This window comes from Micromys minutus, assembly GCF_963924665.1.
Source record: "Micromys minutus genome assembly, chromosome: 26".
In the NCBI taxonomy this organism is placed as follows: domain Eukaryota; kingdom Metazoa; phylum Chordata; class Mammalia; order Rodentia; family Muridae; genus Micromys; species Micromys minutus.
This window is the reverse complement of record NC_137961.1, coordinates 23226281-23247426: the sequence shown is the minus strand read 5'-3', so window position 1 is coordinate 23247426 and position 21146 is coordinate 23226281. Positions and strand designations below refer to the sequence as shown.

Sequence of the window (21146 nt, the reverse complement as noted above, 5' to 3'; positions counted from 1 at the left end):
GAAATTAGTAGGCAAATGGATAGAAATACAGAATATCATTCTGAGTGAGGTAATCCAGCCACAAAAGAACACACATGGTATGCACTCACTGATAATTGGGTAATACCCACAGAATGCTCTGAACACCTAAGAAACAATTCACAGACCTTATGGAGCTCACAAAGAAATAAGGTCGAAATGTTCAAGCCTCAGTCCTTCTTAGAAGGGAGAACAAAACACTCAAGAGAGAAGGTGGAGGATCAAGTGAAAGAATGGGGATTGAAGAGGGGATTTTCAGGGGCTGCCTCACCTGGGGATTCACCCCATGTGCAGCCACCAATCCCAAGCACTATTCCTGGCAGAAACCAGGTACGGGTGCCTTCTCAGGGGCTCTGCCAGAGTCATGCAGCTAAGCATACTTGCAGTAAACCATCAGAATGAGCACTGGGACCCTGGTGAAAGTGCTGGGGTGTTTGTGGAGGAATGAAGGAGCTGAAGGGTATCATGGGAAGAACAACATTGTCAACCAACCAAATTCTCCACAGCTTCCATGGACTAGAACACCAACCATTGAGCACACATTGAGACAGCCATAGCTCCACTTGCATATGCAGCAGAGAATAGCAGTGTCTGGCATCAATGTGAGAAGAGGCCTTTGGTCCAGTTTTCCCATGTAGGGGAGGCCAAGGCACTGAGGTGAAGAAGGTGATTAGGAGCTAGTGCAACTTTGTGAAGACAAGTAGAAGGGGAGGAAGGATTAGCGGGGTGGACAAAGGGGATAACATCTCAAATGTAAATACAGAGAGTATCTAATAAAACAATAATAAAAAGATTAGAGTTGACTCTGAAATCCTCTCTAAGTTTCTCTTAGGAATCAGCCGGGCCCCTTCATAGTTCAGGCCAACGTTTTCAGCTTCAATCTTGAGTCAATGCTGGCTGTCCTTGATTATTCTGTTTTGGTCAATAGGAAATCAACACAAATCTCACAAAACACAGTTCTGCTAATGTCAGAGAGAAACAAGCCACTATAGTTAAATCTATGACACGGCCTTGTGTTAAAAGTGTGGCCTCAGTTAGGCACTTATGGAGATGGTGGGGGGGGTTAAGTTCAGACACTAAATACAGAAATACCTTGCTGCCTCATGATAATCACATTCCTCTATGTGTTCTCCCATCACCAGGAGTTGAGGTTCTGCATCACAGCAGGTCACAAAGCCTCAAAGCTGAAGGTAAAAAGCAGCAAGAGAAACCTTTCCTGCCTATAAGTTATTTGCCCCAGGCGTTTTACTACATTAATTGGAAACTGACAAGATGTGTTGTTTTTTGGACCCTCCGTTCTTTATGTTCCTTCTTACCACAGTATAAGCTCCTAAGGACGCACTGCAATGCAAAAGCTATGAAGCTAGGGAAAGGTGAGCCTGGGTGCTTGCCATCTAGTTGGGGCATGGGGTCAATACTATGTAAATTTCGATGGGTAAAATAACTATTAGATTTGACAAAATGTAGGCTATTAACCTTTAGGAGAGCCATCTCAGCAGAAAAGTACAGCCAGAAGCCAAGCTGCAGTGAATCACAGGACAGACAGCTAGAAGGGAGAAACGTGCCCTCTTCAGACCTTTGTGGGTAGCAGGAAGCAGCCGTAGGACAGAAGAGAATCAGGTGACATTTTTGTAAGATAATGCATAGGTGATCATTTTCAAAAGGAAGGGGAAATAATCTGTTCAAAGGAGACGTTGGAGGAAGGAAAATGTCTTTGGCTGTCCAAAGTAGGGCAATGTTCAGACTAGAGCCATGTTCAAAGAGAGACTCCCCTCCTCTGGTACAACGATGAGTAAAGGAGTAAGTGTGAAAACAAAACCCAACGCTGTGTGCCTGCAGGACGACTACTCGCCTAATTACTCACAGATGCACAACATAGCAGGCAAAGAGAATTCTGAATAAGGCTAGGGGTTTTCTTGGATTCAAAAAGCTTATGAAAACAATATACTCACATTTCTCTCCATCTGAAGAAATGGGAGCCTGTAAATGAATAGGGTGAACTGATCCAATAAAACGGTCTTAAAGGAATCTGGTATGCATCATGATTTGACACTATCTAGCACGATCCCTCAAAACCATGATCTGAGCAGAGGCAGGATTTGCCAAGCCATGGACACAAAGATGAGTTTGAGAATGGAGGTGAAGGCCAAAATGTCATCTGAGAAGTGAAAACGTAATTCATTTGCACATGCAGGATCTGAACATTATGGTTCTGCTCGTCCTTGGGATCCATGAACAGGCTCAAAGAAAGCACATGCAGAAGGGACTGAAGGTGGTTAGTTAGCTGGAAGGAAGAAACATCAGAGGCTGCAGAAAAAGCAGCATCAGCCACCAGGAGCCTCCATGGTGAAGTGTTCCCAGGATATAAGCTTCTTCTCAAATCTGCCCTGTGAAAAATGCAGTGCGCACTATGATGGAGACAGAAACCTTTGGGGGGAAACACTAAGTTGCTCTGATTCTAGCTCTTGCTAGCTATGGGCACAAAGCAAGCTGTGCTGATCTCTGGCTTTCTCACAAAGAGAAAGAGCTAGGAATGTTCACCTCACAGACCACTGTAATGTTTGAATTCTCTCATTTGCTGGCTAGTTGTGTGTATGTGTAGAAAAGGAGTAGATTTTTGTTTTATATTTTAGTTTTGTTTTCGTTTTGTGTCAATTTAAAAGAAGCTAGAGTCATCTGGGAAAGGGGAATTTAATTGATAAATTTTTCCTATTAGATTGTGTTCTGGTCCAATCTAAGAAGTATTTCTTAATTGACACCCCAGTTGATGACTTAGACCACTCTGAGTGTGTGTTACCCCAGAGAAGTTGTTGCAGAATACATGAGAAGCAAGCCAGTAAGGAGCATTCTTCCAGCTCTGCATCAGTTCCTGCCTCCAGGTTTCTGCTTTGAGTTCCTTCCATGACCTATCTCAGAAACAGATTATGATGTGGAAGTAGACAGTAAAATAGATCCTTTCTTCTCCAAGTTGCTTTTGGTCATCGTGTGTGCCACAGAAATAGAAAGCAAACTAACACACCAAATATATCAAGAAGCAGATAAAATGTTGGACTGTACCTATCAGCAGGTCAACATTAAAAAAGACTTCGTTCATAACGGAATACAAACATACACCATAATAAATAGAGAGATGTTACCTATTCAGATAGATTATATTGCTGTCAGAAACAATAGCTATGTATATACACTCTTCAGGGTTTCTCTACAGTTCTAATAACAAATGAGACAATTGCTCAGCTCAGCTCCCAGCATGAAGGAAAGATGAGAGCCAGCTCACCAATAGGGACTATATACTTTCAGAACTGATTCAACACTGTGGGGACCTGGACTGCATTTTCAAAAGCCATGTCATTAAACCTTATTGAACACTATTCTTTGCCACTGAGTTAAAACAGTGCCAAGGTTGCTTCCCCCACAGTTTCTACCTCTTAAGTCCTAGCAGGAAGCCAGGCTCTGATTACTATTGAGCCAACCTCAACAGCCTCTGCCTTCTACCAAGCTTGTCTCTGCTGCTGGACACTGACAGAGGAAGTAACTGAAGCCAGAAGGCAGCAGGCAACCCCACTGTTGGCTCTTGTGCTCATAATGGCTGAAATAAAAACGGAGGTAATTGTCATTCATAACCATATGTCCATGGGAATATTTTAAACAAAAATCTGTAATTATTTAGATCACTTCACTGGTTCCTGGAGCAAATAATGTTAATTCAGAAAAATTCAGTTAAAAATAGTCTGAAAACACTTTCTTTCTTATCTGCTGGGAAGCTGAGAAAAGGGAATCATGAGTTTTAAAGATCATCAAAATAAGTCATCAAACTAACATTTTCATCACCCAAACTGCTTCTGGAGTCTAGCCTTTTGTGGCAGTGTTCTCTTGGAGGGGAGTTTGGCAGCAACCAGAGTGTGGCCTGTCTAGTCTGGGAGTCACTCTCCTTCCAGAATTCATATCTGGCTTTTAGAACAAATGATGGGTGCTTTTCTGTCTCTTGATAGAGGCACATATCCCAATTGCCCAAGAGATGAGTTCCCAGAGTTATGAGAAAACCTCCCTGCCTCCGTTCCATTCTTCCCAAACACATTATTTAAGTACTATAAGCAACAAAGGAATTGGACTCGAGATCAAGGTTGGTACATTGAGTTGACTTTGCCTCAGTTTTGAACATGGTTGTTATATAAATATTGTGTCAAAGATAGATTTAACTTATTCAACTTTAAAATAATACTGAATTTGTTGGACAAAGACAGGTACTAATATAGAAAGGGAAATACAGCCACACAATTCTGTCCTCTTAATTTCAAAAATGAGAATATAAGTATCATCAGAAAAAACAAGAAAATCATGCATTCCCGTGGGTGGTTTGGTGGTAATGGAACTTAAGATATTAACAGTAGTCCTCATTGAGTTGAAAACCTACACTATAAAACCAAAGGTAAAGTACAGGAACTCTGGGTCATCAGACACAACATCCTACTGTTATCTCCGCCATTTTACTTAAATTTTATACTTCTAATGCTTAAAGAAAATGCTTTTAGAGATTTGTACATCATTATAAAAATATGACATATAAAATGAATATTTAATTGTGTGACTAGTCGGGCAGCTCGTGGATCTACTAAAGAACAACTACAAAAAAAAAAAAAAAAAACTGCACTATCATCTTAGACCATGTAGTACTCGGGAACGTGCATGTGCTTCAGTAGCAGATGAGGGTGTGGGTGAAAGAACTCCTCTGTGGCAAGCAATAAACAGGGTGTACCATCTCGGGCCTCAAGAGCATCACTTCTTTTCTACTTGGATACTAACATCTGTCCCTCTAATTTGAAATCAAATGTCTCCCCTAAGGTCCTGAGAGTGTCCCAAAGTTGCCTTTCTGGTCCATAAGCCAGAGCCAGCTCTAAAGTTAGACTTCAGAATAGCTTTAAGGAGTCTGAGAGTAAAAAGGGGCTAGAAGATCCAACAAGCAAGTCTGGGGTCAGTTCAGTATGTCTGGTAGACACAGAGGATTCTCTTATCCTGTCCTCCTTCCACTTTCTGTTTCTGACAGAAGTGCTCGTTGTATATTCCTGGCTGGCCTGGAACTCCCAGTGTTGACTAGGCTGCTCTCAAACTAACAAGAATCAGTCTGCCTTTGCCTACACAGTGCTGAGATTAGAGGCATGTGCCACCATGCCAGCCTAACCTGTGTTTTATTCTAGTTTACAAGGCCAAATTCTTTTAGCAGGTAAGGCATGAGGAAACAGGACTCAGTGTATACTTGGAGACTTCTCCACACATCTTCACACATACTCAAGCTCCAACATTACCCAATCAATATGACACTGCTATAAAAATAGTTCCCTAACTCTGAAATACATTTAGAGTTATCACACAGAGTTTTAAAATCCATTTTAGTCATACTCAGGATGGAAAATCGGTAGAAACTATATGAAATTTTCCTTGCTAGACACATTTATTTTTAAAACCCTAGATAAAACTATCTACTTAAACAGGTATGGTTTGAGGGGGGAAAAAACCAAGACACTGCACTTAACCACCTGAACTCAGCCAGCACAATTAGAGGATAAATTGTCTACGAGTTTAAGTAGCACTTGTGCCCTGTATATAGCTGGGCTGTTTTGTGCAGCGTCTGCATTACAAAAACATATCACTAAAAGTCTCTTCTTTGGTGGAAGCCAGCGAATCATTTGTTTTCCATTTGGAAGCTGTCTACAGGAATGTTCCCCTGACATACACAAACAGACAAAAAAGGGTATAAGTCCTCAGAGACTGAATGAGTTCGGTCCAATCCCTGCTATGCCTTTTTATGGTCATCCTGATTTCCATATTCATTGATTTTTCTGGGAGTTCAGGTTCCAGGGGACCTCTTAGGAAGGAACCAAAAATCTATAGTAAGTTCAGACTTCACTGGGGCTCCATAAATAGACATAAGTCTCATTGTAGATCCTGAAAAAAATCAGTACAAGCAATATGATTAAAAACAAGTTAGTTATTACAGAGATGCATACTCTCGCACTGATCTAAGCAAATAGAAAGCCATTCCCTCCCAAGACTTATTCCCCTGGGGTTCCTCTGATAGCAGGCCTTTGTTGTGCTGAGCATGTGAGAGAAAGCAGGTAAACTTGGTAGGAGTGGATCAGAAAGGTCCTCATGGGAACAGTAAAGAAGGAAATGTGTCCAGAAAACAGTGTGAGATGAAATTATTTCACCTGCTGCCTGTTCTTTGGTATCTGAGGGTTTTTTTTTTTGTTTTTTGTTTTTTTTTTGGTTTACTTATTTTTATATAAAACTCCTTAAAAGGAAAGGTAGACCCTATGACCAACCCAACAAGAAGGCTAATCTATCAGAACATGCTCAATCCTGATTCCTCAGGAAGAGAGGTCAAAGTTTCTCAAGTTACTGAATGAATAAAGGCAGAAACATTGATGAGCACAGGTCAATTACTGAGTATTAAAAACAAAAAATCCCATACTGAGCTAAGGAAAGAAAATTCTATGGTAGAGCCTTGTGGTCTAGATGTGATTAGATGGTGCAATCGTTTTAAATGTGCCCCTGTAGAGGGTTTGTGATCTGAGAGCAAAGCAGAGAAAGACACAGACCTTCTCCCTGAGGAAACCAAGACAGGACTCTCAGAGGGTGACAAACCAAAGGTCTGATTGATTCCCAGCTGTGGAAATAAATTAGCCTCTTATACAGAAAAAAAAAATGGTGTTAAAACCAATTCTTAAGTCATTTGCCTTCATGAAGTATATTGGAAAGGGTCGATTTATGCTGCCAGAATTTACAACACAGAGGAGATCATTTTAAACTCTCTGTGGTGATGAATGGCCTTAATGGAAGAGACAAAAAGTTGTCTTTAAAAAGACAGTCCTTTTAATAACTTTACTAAAATAAGAAATATAGGGCAGGTCTGTAGCTCAGTGCCAAACTCTAAACTAACATCCATGAAGCTCTGTGTACAATCTTTAGCACTCCAAAGAAAAATGCTTTGCCCAGGTAAAATGATGTCTGCCTCCAATTTTAGCACTCTGGGACTATAGCAGTGGCTTGCCATGGATCTGAAACTAGCTTGTGCTACAGTGTATCTCAGGCCAGCCTGGGTTACAGATTGAGACCCTGTCTCAAATATCCAAAAATCACAAAGGATAAAATACTGAGGACAACCCATATGTTACTTACTTTGTATGTTTTTTTTTTTCTCTTGGAGAAAGTACATTTGATTCCATTTCTTGTAGATCAGCAGAAAGCCATGGAGACTATTCACCTCTTATTCTAGGAAACTGAGGAGCACATAGCCAGCCAACTACAATTTGGTGATTAACAGGATGTCTAGACAGGCTCTTCTGAGCACAACATTATTAATTAACCAGCAGTTTGGTTAATCACAATAGCAAGAGTAATTCCTGAAATAAATATTTTATTAATGTGTCCATCAATAAAGCAAAAGTAATAGGAGATATTTGAATTAATTCATTAGTAATAATATTGAGATTATGACTGGCAAATTCTGTTTGAGAGCCTGGAGAGTGAGCTAATGTTTTTAGCATGGCAAATCTTCATCTTATTGTTTCTAATGGAACTGTATATTCCAATTTCCTGCCACAGTGACTTTTATGTCATCTATCCAGACTGTATTAAGGACCATTAGTGAACAACTGGCTCTGACAAACATTCTGTTGGCACATACTGTTCCTTTCTTTTATAACTGAGCGTTCCCAAATTCCCACTGGCAAGAACATTTTTTACTAGGATAAGGAGTGTGCTGTCACTATGATTAAATATGTGATAATATTCTCTGTCCATCAAAAAAAACATATTTGAAAAAGTACGTAATATTTGAAAAGGAAAAAAATAAATACATTGGTCAGCACATACACAGTACATATTTTCATGAAATACATCTAATCTAATATCTTTTTACAGTCCACAGCCTTAACCCATGGGGAAGAAATACAAGTTACATTGAATTTAATCTATCTAAAAATATTAGCCCAAAGCCTGCTGTTTTGCCTTCACAAATGTCTGTGTATAATGAACTTCCGTGCTCCTCCTGACTTGTTTACTGCCATTGGCAATCCATCTATCCCCAAACTGTTCATTCCATTTCAGCTTTACTTACTTAGATGAGGAAATGAAGGCAATAAACCTTACATCTAATCTTTAATGTTAACCATCTGGTCAACATAGATTTTTGAGGCTAAAAGAAGGTTTGAACTAGAACCACATAAAAAGTTTCCTACAAAGAGTAAAATTTTATTTTATGCTATAAAAATCCCTTGGAGGACACATATTTGTATCTTTGAGTATATATGTGTGTGTGTGTGTGTGTGTGAGTATATTAAAATGATTTACCAATAAGCACTTAATACTCTCCAGACCTATTCCTGCAGCTGGCAGGAAAACCAGAGGGCCAAGCTTGCACTGTTGCTGTCAGGGAGCAGAGGATGGGGGTGGGGTGGCTTTTCAAGGCAAAGCGGACTCCTGTTGAGTCTCCAAGCTCAACTCCATCAAATTAGCTTCACATATTGATATGTGAGAGCAGTGTTTTAGCAAGACTATTTGCTCCTAAGGGGCCTTCTCATCAATCCTCTGGCCTTTCTTCCCGTAAATGCCAATAGACCAACCAGTAAATGCTGATGGACTTACCAATAAAGGTTGATGGATCCAACCATGCCAAATGGAATGAGCAATTCTAGAAAACACAAAAAATATATGTTCTCTGTCAAAATAAACAGTAATATGTGAATGCATTTTGATGTCCTGCTCAAAAGGTAAAACAATAACAATTCACGTTCCCTTAAGTCAACACTTAGATGTGAATAAAGGTGTTGCCAATTTTTCTTAATTACAACAGAAGTTTATCCTCACAATAGTAATAAGTATTGTGATAGTCTCAGTCTTGCTTCAGAGGCCCTAGTGCATTCATCCAAGCACGCCCAAATACCATTGTCTGCCTCTCACTTATCTAGATAAGAAATGATGATTATGTGTGAGAATTAGCAGACCTTAGTTTGATATGAAAATTAAAATATAGCATCATACAATGTAGCAACCTCTAAAATAAAATTATAAATAAGTTTCTGTCTGTGTTATTAAACACCAAAACCTGTCCAGATGAGTTTCTATCCAGGCCAGGTCTATCTTTTTTTACACTGTTGTAAACCAGAGTGTCTATCATTTTAGTCATGTTGGGTAGGTAGAAATATACAGTCAATTTAGCTACACCTTGGTTTACCCCTTATGGTTCCAAATAAATCTAATCTATTAATGTTTATCTTATTGAACTCAGATTCTCTGAAAGCATTAAACTATATTTTCAAGCAAAAAGAATCTCTCCAAAGTTAGTTGCCAAAGCAAGCTGTCTTAGTCACTATTCCATTGCTATGAATAAACACAATGACCAAGACAACACTTAGAAAGCATTTACTGGGAATTGCTTACAATTTCTTATGGTTTATTCATTATCAGCAAAGCTAAAAGCATGGCCTTGTAGCAGAGAGCATCACATCTTTGACCATAAGCAGGAAAGAAAGACAAAGGCAGAGAGACAGGCAAGCATACAGACAGACAAATAGATAAAGAGAGAGAGAGAGAGAGAGAGAAAGAGACAGAAGAGACAGAGACAGAGAAAGTTGAGGTTTCTTAGGACTCTTTGAAATCCCAAAGTCCACCCAGTGACATATTTTTCCAACAGGCCACAACTCCAACAAGACCAGACATGTTAATTCTTCTAATCCTATCAGACAGTTCCATTCCCTGATGACTAACCATTCAAATACATAGGCCTATAGGCTATATTCTTATTCACAGCACCACACAGGCCAAACAGACCCCTGAGACCACCCAAGACACAATCCAGAATGCCTGTATCTGAAGGATGCACCGATGCAACATGAGGAGAGCGTGCTGCATCATTTTCTGAGTCTACTTTTCTCTAAACCTAAGAACAGCCAGCGTCAAACATTGTCTGACTTGTGGATTCCCAAGGGTGGCCTTCCGAGGCAAACGCATCAAGTGAACTGTGGCACTGAGACTCCAGCAATGCCTCAGAGAGTGTGGCAAGGGAGACACAGAGTGACTAGGTTTCCTGTGGCAGTCATGTAGAACTGAGAGTAACAAATTCATGCAGGGTTCAGCACATTTACAAATTACATACTAAGTATAGCAAAGAAAAAAATTCTCTCAGGTGACATTGTCTCTTCTTCTGCAACATTCTCTGGCTTATAAATAAAAATGTGAATTTTGTTTCTCGTTAAGTAAGAGTGCACATGCACCCTCCTCCTGGTCTAAGTGTGGTATATCTGTCAGGCACAATACAAAATAATACTTCACTGTTTCAAAGTGAAAGATAGTACCCACCCACCCCACCCCCAGTTTGAAGTTGTCCGTATAACCACTTGAAATGAGGGGCGTTTAAAGAAATTATACTCTGCTCTTGGAGCACATATTGTAGAAAAGTTGAAAAGACATAAGTCAGATAGAAACTCTGCAAATGCTTGTAGGCACTTTCATCTCAGTATTACACAGTGGTATTTCCTGAGAGAAATAAAGAGGATGTGACTTCAATTGTATGATCCAAAACACTGGCCTTAGAAAGTTCTTCTCCTACACCTTCTCTTAGAGCTAAAGCTGTATGGTAAGCCTGTCCATGACTTAAAACAAGTTCATGGACATGTGATAGATGTCCCTGGAGGGTTTCCCCATCCCAATTTCTGAAACCTTTGTTGACATAACTACTCAACACAATGGGCAATGAACTGATTTGCAGATAAAAGCAGGAGTGATAATCAGGTAGTTTCAGCTTTGTCCAAGGTTGTCCGGGCAAGGTCAACACAATGACCCACACCAGGAAAATCAGGACAAGGAGACAGAGTGGAAAAGACAACAGTGATTGCAGCATGAGAGAGAAAAGATCTGTATTAGGTTCGTTAGCATTGCAGATAGAGAGGAGGTACCACCAGCCAAGGAATTTCAACGTCCTATGGAAGCATGAAAGCAGATTTTGGTAAGACCTCCCAGAAGTTCTGCAGCTCTGCTGATGTGTGATGTTAGATCAATGAAGGCTATTTCAGACTTCATCAAGAAAAACCAATTTCTGTTATTAATGCCAATTTGTTACACCAGCAACATAAAACCAGTATAAGAGTGTTTCTGATTTAAGCATAAGTACATTTGTTATATACTTAGAGAGATGAAAGCAGTTGCCTCTCTAGCTGTTGTGCTGAGTACACAATATGTACTCCAAAACGAAAACACCATTAAGAGGTAGGTACTTCTCTATTAGCAGATGCCTTCCAGTATATGATTTAGCAAGAAAATTATCCCAAGGCTGGGAAAAGCACCATTACTTTGTGAAGTTAAAAAATAAATCCAATGCATTTAGCAACATTTTAGACCATAAAACCTTACACACACCATAGATATATATAATAAGACTAGAGCCTAGAGAAATGGTCAAGGGCACTTACTGCTCTTGCAGAGGACTCAGGTTCAGTTTCCGGTATCCACATGGTGACTCATAGCCATCTATGCCTCCAGTTTCCTCTTCTGGAATTTAGTACCCTCTTCTGGCCCATACAGGCAACTGAACACACATGGTACACATATATTAATGCAAGCACACACACACATACATACACACACACACAAATACACACTATATAAATCTCAAAAAAATCACAAATTACTGAGAATGTCAAATTCTTAAATGGACAAAGAAACTTTTCATATAATTCACATAGCTATACCTAATAAAGAATAAAAATGTATCAGGTGAAGTAAAAATGGTACACGGTGAAGAGAAGGTATGTTATGTTATGAACGCTTGCTTTCTAGGAATACTATTCTTGACTATCAATGAGCGTCATTAGCTTCTTCTGTGGTGAAGTAAAAGATACTATAGCTTATTTTTGGTTTGTTTTAATGGAATCATAACAATTACATATTCTTACTGCATTAAATATTTAAAAATAATCAGAAGGCCAGATTTTGAATGGTTTTACCACAAGGAAATAGAACAAATTTTCTCAATGCCAAATCAATAGTTATAAAAATAACAACAACAAAAAAAAAATGACCAGTGGTGTTTTCCTATAGTAATTCAACCTTAGGAAGTAAAATACAGAAATACAGACAAATGCACAGAAAATAATCATCGTCATATCATATTATTTATAATAAAAATGACTTATAGAATAATGTGCATTACACTACATTCAAATGACATATAGTTATGGAGGCATGAGTGGTTTGGTCTTGACTTGTGTCATGGGAGTGTCACTGTGACTTAAAGACTATGTGAAAGTCTTAAGGAACCTCCCGCAAGTGGAGATCATAGTTCTTGCAGTGGTCACAGGTCTTTTTTTTTTTTTTTTTTTTTTTTTTTTTTTTTTTTTTTTTCTGTATTTTTGATTTCCTGCAGACACTGGATTCAGTGGAAGCCATTTTAAGTTCCCTTTTCCACTGCCACTTCAGGCACATTCAAAGACCCATTTATCTCACATCCTGGATCATATTCCAACCTGAGTTTACAGGTCTTTGGGTTTCCTTGTAGATATTTCATTATCTCCGCCAGCTTCCTATGAACCCTCAGCTCCTCAGCTTCAACCGCATCTTGTTATCCAGGTCTTCATTAAGAAGGGACCATATAACTAGCTGCGTTCCTCTCCACTCATTCCTCCTTGGTTATACAGGGGATGAAGTAGTAGTGATGGAAGATAGAGGGAGTAAGGACTAAACACTACTGACTCACATGTAAGCTGACAGAAGACACTGGATGGATATGACAGTCCCCCCCCAAGCTGGTGTTTCGTCTAGAGAGCGATTCTGTGGGTGTCTCAGAATCTCCCTCAATTCTTCCTTCAGAACTTCTTGCACTGTCTGTGTGTCTCTCAGCATCACCACTTTCTGACTGACCACCTAACACTCACGCTCACTCTTTGTACCCAGAGTCCTAGCATCCTCCTCTTTCCTGACCAACTCAGTAGGAAGCCCATCTGTGAGCATGTGAAGGCCTCCTCCCTAACTTCTCACTCTGCCTCTTAGACTTCTTGGCTCCATCATCTGGGGTGGGATTAAAGGCTGTGTTAGGAAGCACCATGGGCAATTGAATATCCCACAGGTATTCCCTGCAATAGGAAGCCTAGCCTTCGACCTTGGGCTATCAGAACAGTTCCTTTTCAGTGTTGTTTTATAATGAGGATAGAAGGAAGAAACAAGCTTTGAGCACAGAGAAAGGGACAAAATGGCTGACTACAACATCTAATGAGGCAGCTGTTTTCAACTCTATTGAAGAAGCCTAGTAATTTTAGATTAGCTGAAATTAAATAACAATATTAACCTCCGAGGACTGTTGTAACCCCTGGCTGAAATCTTCTTTCAGGGAAGTGCAGGAAAAAACACAAGCAACAAAGGCTGCTCTATGATATGTTTGTTCTTTGAGACTCTCATCAAAGTACACATTTTCTCTCCTACTTCATGTCACTACTAACTAATCCCCAGAAAGTTAATGTATTTTCTTATGATGTAATTAACAAAGCAGTTTAGCAGTCAATAGAATTTACATTGTCACAGCATTTTAAATTATTAAGTCGGTGATTGCTGTTTAATTTATGTGCAACATATTTGGGGTTCTGTTCTGCATGTTAAACATTAAAATGGTTGTAGGAATAATGAACATAGTACAAATTGTTCTATAAATGGGAAAAAACTAAAATATATAGTATGAATAATTTGCAGTGGTTTGTATACCCTAAATCAAAATTTAAGAGAGGTATCTAAAAACTGTTTCTATTTCTAATCTATCTGTAATTTTTAGAAAGCCATTTAGGCTACTGAAAAATGAAAGAGTTTTAAATAACAGCTATTGTTTAATCATAAAAGTTTATTCTACTAAAAATTTATAGAAGCTATTGATCTATTGGTAGAAACTCTAAAAACATCTGCTTTTTGTTCCAGCTGGTTGGTTTTGTGTATGCCTGTTATGTGATCAGCCTTTCCATGGAAGAAGAAGACACCTGTAAGTACCATAATCATTCCCTGGGGTCCCTTCTGGATGTCATTACAAGGCTAAGAAACCTTTCCTATTTCAAATCGTAAATGGTTGAACTCAGTAAAGTTATAATAGAGGAAATAAAATCAACCTCACATAAGCTAGGTGGCACTATGCACCAACCATCGCTTGAGTTTTCTTAGAAGTGAGAGAGAGACTCACATGCCTGGAGACTGCTGTTAGAACATGTCAGAGGTCCCAGCATGGGTGTAAGCCATATGCTGAGCAGATAGATGGTTAGGGGTTATTCCATTTATTCATCACAAGTTGGTAGCATGTTGGTGGCAAGACTTTGAAATTTAACTAACAGCAGTAATAGCCATACAATGTGTTGCATGTGTTAGATCCATATGTGTATGAATTAAACAACAAAATTGCATGAATGATACAACAAAATTACAGTCTTTTCTGTGGAAGTCTTTTTGAAAAATTGAAGAGATATTAAAAATGACTCACGGGACGCTCAGAAACTGTGGTTTGGCACCAAATGAAAGACATATCGTGTCTTGAGGCTCTGTTTTAGAAGCATATTTGTATGGGTCAGCAAATGGCACTTACTGAGCACCTGAAAATGTGTAAGGCACTATTCCCACCACTCTCTGGCGTGTTCAGTAAGACGATGGCAGATAGTAACCAGTTTTTACAGTTGAATTACCTTAGAAAAAAATCACATCTAATCATTTCAATTGTTACTCAAATTGCTTAAACTTGAGTGTTTAAGAAAATGGGGGGGGGGTGTTGTATTGCTGACCTTTTTAATGGCCTTTCCAGAATACAGTTCCAAGGGGAATGGTCCCCACCAAACACATGCAGGAGTGAAGCCTGAACCAAAATCTATGACAATGTGGTTACATCACAATCTCAATTAGCAGAACAAGTGATAGACAGTCCTAGACCCTGAGATTATTGGTCCCAGTTGGTGAAGACAGGTAAACTCTGGCTGCATGTCTAGTGTGTACTCAAGATACTTTCCTTTTAATGTTAAATGGGAAATAATTCCTGGCAATTTCAAAAAGACAGTGAATGTTACGACCCGTCTTATTTGGAGAGGAGCTTCCAGAATGATGGCTTCAAAAGCTTATTGGTTCTGTAAACTGACAAAGCTAAGCACAGATCAGCATTGTGATTCAAGTCAATGCCACAAGAAAGAAGAAAGGAAGAAAGGAAGGAAGAAAGGAAGGAAGAAAGGAAGGAAGGAAGGAAGGAAGGAAAGAAAGAAGGAAGGAAGGAAGGAATGAAGGAAGGAAGAAAAATCTGCAATTCACAAGACCAGGAATGATCAATTGATTAATAGTATTGACTGTACTGAGACTGGAAAGAAGTTGAGATTTGGGCTAAATAAATACTTCAATTGTTGTTCTGAATTTTGAGTACTTACTCTCACATTATCCACAAAAAGGGGCTTTTTTTCTCTTTCTCTTCATTGAACTGCTCAGAATTCTGGTAGTCTACTCTGCCTCTCTAAAGAGAAAAGGCACTCTAATCTAGTCCTTTATCTAAAACAATAACTACAGGAAATAATTTCCTCGAGGCTAATGATTTTTAGTGCAATTGGAAACACACAATGGCATGTGAGCTGAAAGTCTCACTTACACTGGATAGAGATTTTTGAAAACTATCAAACTTCCTTGGAAGTGGTGCTTCTCAACCTGTGGGTTCCAATCCCTTCGGAGGCGAATGACTCTTTCATAGGGGTTGCATATCAGATATTTTATTAAAATTTATAACAGTAGCAAAATTACAGTTATAAAGTAGCCATGAAATAATTTTATGTTTGGGAGTTATCACAAAGAACCGTAGTAAAGAGTCACAGCATTAGGAAGGTTGAGCACCACTGCTTTAGAGTGGTAATGTCAAAGGAGAGGGGCTATATTGCTATTAGCACATACTGTAGTTTTATTGACTCTGATATTATTAATCTAGTGAATCTTCTCTATAGAAATCTCAGAGTCAGCTAACCTGATGCCGTAAAACTTAGACTGGAACAGCTGTTCACAACCTAGACCATGAATGGTTTAATTCTAGTGTTTGTTATTAGGGTTTTACACGAAGTTACTCAGCAACATCTGGATGTTATTGTGCTGCTATAAATTCTAATAATACTCGAAGTCAAAAAAGAAAGCCTAAGATGCTTAAAACAAAGTCTTTATGCCCAACATATCATGAGCCGCTGCTGGGGGAAGGATAACATTGAAAAGGAGACTGCAAGCTGTAGAGCCTGGAAGTCCTCACTACAGCTTTTCTGTTTTTACTACAAGAAGAATCAAAGGGACAGGTGTAATTTTAAGTTGTCTCAGAGTGTTCAGCAGCAGATGTGAGTAAAAAGCAATTGTTTACGGCCAATTTTTATGATATGATAGACTATCACAACTGCTGCCAATACGTTGTAGAATTCTAGGTCCTGTGGTGTAATGCTCTTTGGATATCACAATGCCAGTCCACAGCCAGAGGGAAATACCCTTTGTTTGAGTTGTTTTTCAAAATGTAAGCATGAAATAAGGGGAAAATAACATTAATAATGTTACAATGTATCTAAGCATACATTTAGAAAGTCATTCTGAAAAGTAACTTCGAAACTAACCTAATTCCATGGCATCTTGGCCAATATTTTGTCATTTATATTGGTTCCTATTCAAACTAAGGAAATCTCCACATTATTCAAAATAGAATAAAGCCTTTTTCTGGGACTGAAAGATTTCAGTATGAAAGAATTAGTAACAGTTCCGCATCCCTCCTCTGCACTGTTCACAGAGTCTGTAAAGCAGACATTTCAGATGAACATTACAAAAAGGGAAACAGATGTTTAGGGAAACATTCATTTCCAATCACTCATCTTCCCATCTACCCCTCTGCCTCTTTACTTCTTGTTTCTTATAAGAATTAAGCATAGGTCAAAAAATGCAGAGATAAAAGCTGCCAGAGCAATAGGAGAGATCTGTGGTTGAGACCTGTAATCATAAAAGCCAGCTGAAGTCTCCTTTGTGCGACCTCAGCCAGAGTGAGCTGCTACTTTGTTACTATCTTGTCAGACCTACCAAGCATGTGGTGATAAGGAAAACTATGTTGAAAAGCAGCCATTGGTGTACATAAGTGTTTCCAGGAATTTCCAGGACATCTATTCCAGTCTTGCTTCTCATCTTGGCTTCCAAATTGTACCTAGCATATTGATTTGCCCAATTGCAAATTATTGAAAAAATAACAGGAATAGGCGCATAGTAACTTCAATCATCCCACCTAAGAGAACATCGGACAGCTTAAGAAGGGCCTGACCTGCAATGCAAAGGCAGAGAGAGGAACAAGTTCTTGGATATGTCATTCATAATACACACACACACACACACACACACACACACACATCAAATAGGTAGGTAGGTAGGTAGATAGATAATTAGGTAGATGATAGATAGAGAGACAGACAGATAATCATCATAGACCAAACACAGACTAAACCAGACTCACCAAAAAGGCTAAAGTAACAATTTTATTGAATCGGTTTCCAAAGTAAAGGCTAAAATCCCCATGAAGGAGGGCCTCAGATACTCTCCAGAGCAGCCAGACTTCTGTAGCTCAGCCTGAGCAGAGAGTATAGTTTGCAGTCTGCTTCATTCATGCACCTCCAGCCTAAATTCACTTTGAAGACAGCTTTTTACCTCTGTCCTTCTACTAGCAGAATTTTGACTCCATTGGAACTTAACTGCCTCTTTCCCAATTTGGCCAACTTCTTCTACCTCTTCCAGGCTATATTAATGGACCTGTGAAGTATTTATTGTCCAATGCTTTCTTGGCACATTATGTGTTTACTTTGGAGACATTTCATACAGCTGTGACTTTCTAAGGTCATGCTTCTTACCATGGAAACCTCACTTCCTAACACAGTTGGCATTCAGTACAAGATACAATTTGGTGACTTTTTCGGGGAAAGTGCAAAGCAAATATCAATTAGCTCCAGATGCAGCTGTGATGGCAGATTAAGGAAGTGGCTCTACCTGAGTCTGACTTAATGAAACAGTGAGTGTATTGGAGTTCTTGGAGGTTTACTGGTGAGGAGTTACTTATAGGAGCATAGGTGACTCAAAGGCAGCTATAGATTTGACAAGCCCACCACAGCATAGGTGACAACCCTTGAGAGCTGCTTCCCTGGGGTTCATGCTCAGCAGCAGTGTCAAGATATACTGACCATTCATAAATTGATGGAGAAAGAAAGAGAATCTGCTGTTCAGATGATATAGAATGGAAGACAGGGTATTCACAGCTCAGCGGTGATTATGAAAGAGTGAGCTAACACAGGAAAAACTGTGCACGTCATGTGGCACCTGGAAGTCATGACATGGAGAAATTCACTGTAAGGCTGTTAGTGGTAGAATTTAACACAAGCAAATGACAGCATTCTGCTTTTTTCCCCATCTTTCTATTTTGTGTCTGAATGCAATCACCCTAGTCCCAACCCCCATCTCACCTTTGATGAGTAACCCACACATCCAGCTTCACCAGCCTCACTAGAGGTATGAGGTGAGTTCTGTAGTTGTCGGGGCAGGGAGTCTTGAAGGGATGAGAATAAAAAGCCAGTGCAGAGTGACTTTGTTAACCTAGATCAGTCTTCTAGGAGGTTGATGCCAGACAGTTTCTTGTCAGCATATTTAAAACACGTTACATTTTGGGAGAGGTACAATCAATTCAATAACCAGCAAACAATAAAGCTTAAGGTACGACTACATAGGAACACCTTTACAAAGTACATGTGACCATGAAGAGTTCTGTAACTAAAAGACCTACAATCTAATATGGTCTCTAACCAATAGCATGGAGGTCAACACGCCATAAAGTACGTGTGATATCTCCACTACAGATGTGTAACAATCTGGGGACAGAAGAGTCTGGGACAATTATTCTGGAAATGTGGGTGAGATATGCTTTTATAGCAAAAGGTATGTGGCATCTACCTCCACGAGTAGCGAAAAGGTCACCAGGTTGTTAACCAAATCTAGTCTCAGTTCTCTGGATGGAATGCAGATATTTGACTTTTATCCCCTCCTCTGAGCAGACACTCCTATGTCATTAACATTGCTGGTTCTCTTCGAGCTTCTCTGTGAGTTTGAGGACGCCTGTGACCCCAACATTCGAATTCTGAGCCCTCTCCCTGTTTTGTCCTTTAGCTCGGTGGTGTTGCTGACCGTGGCACCTTCCATGATGATGCTTCATCCTCCTTGAGAGTCAGCTACCTGCTACACCATCCTTTCACCTGTTTCTAGTCAGTCTTCTCCAGATCGCAGATGGACTAATATTTGAGTCACCTGTACCTTAGAGACCCATACATTTCAGAGATATTAGCATCGCCAACCTCTGCTTAAGGACGATTGACTGAAACTCAAGGTGATAATGTGAGGCTTAGCTCTTTCTTTTCTTTCACGTGCCTTTATCAAGACTCTCACAGAGGGCTAGAGAGATGTCTCCCTTGGTTAAAATGCTTGCCAAGCAAGCATGAAGCTCTAACTAAGTTCAGATCTCACCACCCATGCAAAATGCCAGGTTAAGCCAGGGAGGCTTACGTGTGGACCTATAACTCCAGCCCTGGGTAAGAGGATGCTTGTAGAAGGTGGGATCATTGACCCTTGCTGGCTCCAGTCTAGTTCCACATTCAAGGAGAACCCCTGTCTCAAGAGAATAAGACAGATGGTGATAGAGCATGGCATATGTCTTCCTCTGGCTTTCACACATGTGTGCACAGTTTTACACACCTGCATTCATGCCTCTTTGTCTCTGACACCTACATGAAGACTAGGTAGTAAAAGAGATATTTGGGCCTTTTAGATAACAAATATTTAAGATTTTACAAAGATCTGATTTTATAATGCTTTTGAAAAACTGCCATATAGGTAACTAGCAGTAAAGGCATATATGTAACGTTAGTGTTATATAAACTTATGTCTTTCTAGTAAACCACAGACAATAATAATGCAGTATTACATCTGGGAACAATATTTGAACCTGGAACTGTAATGAGGTAATTGGGTGTGATCATAAGTCTTAGTCACTAACATAGATGTATGTGTGTAGCACAAAATGGGTGAATTGTAATATGTAACACAACTGACTAGATTCTCTGTTTTTTCCATATTTCCCACATAGAAATACACACACACACACCATTACCGTATCCCTCCTTCCTTCTCACCTTTGTTAATCATTTGCTGGTCACAAGAACAGAAAGTCTACATTAGAGTTAATGGTCTTTCTCAAGGACATCTTTTTGCCACAGTTCAGTCAGCTGCAAGCTTTTAGTGATTCATCCGCTACCATTGTTAGATACTTAATGGTTATACAGGCTGTGGCAGAGGCTTCTGAGCTCGCCACTAAAGCCATCTGTTTTCCAGCACAGTCACATTGCACGCTGCAGCCTCCGCATACATGGGTGACTGGCTTCTACAAGGTAGATTTCAAACCTGGCTCCTAAATAACCTACACCTGCTTCTCTCCAAGGTCTCCTCCTCAACTGTGGGACAAGAACAGACATGGAAGCTTTGAAAAGCATATCTAAAATGGAGGTAGTACATATTACACAGTGCCCAAGCCACCTGGGTCTGACAAGAAAACGGATGGTGGAATTTGAAACTAGGACATTAAATGCCCTTGAGGCTCAAGGTGCTAAGAAGCATCCAGGAGTATCTGCAATAGGGGATTCCCTGAGCAAAACCCCTGCATTTCTACTTTATGACTTAGCTGTTTGGGGAATGATAGCTTTGAATTAAGACCTATGAGACCAAAAAAAAAAAAAAAAAAAAAAAAAAAAACTGCCAGGCAAAGCCAGACAAGAGACTCTCCTAGCAGAAGAAACAGGAAACACACAAGAAATCAATTTCTGAAGGAAGGTTTCTTGAGCCATACCAGGTATGGCTTCAGGAATGCTCCACACAGACTCCTCCAAAGGGTCAAAGGGTGACATGGGTTCCTGCTCTGATGACTCAGGAAAGGATAGACTGTCTTCTCTTTATTCTCCTGCTCATGTGTTGAGCAGGAGGACAGGGGGGAGAGAACCCGAGAAAAGCTTCCATTTGATTTCAATTCTGTTTGATCTATTTAAATC

The 21146-nt window shown here is 39.6% G+C and overlaps 1 protein-coding gene across 1 annotated transcript in view; it reads left to right on the top strand.

Moving 5' to 3' along the window:
- NKAIN3 (sodium/potassium transporting ATPase interacting 3) overlaps nt 1–21146 on the top strand; it is a gene marked incomplete at both ends in the record, with an annotated part of 591633 nt that overhangs the window by 551864 nt on the left and 18623 nt on the right. Inside the window, one exon of the mRNA XM_080938561.1 lies at nt 13972–14032. Coding sequence (XP_080794687.1) covers nt 13972–14032 — 61 coding nt within the window. The remainder of the gene's footprint in view (nt 1–13971; nt 14033–21146) is intronic.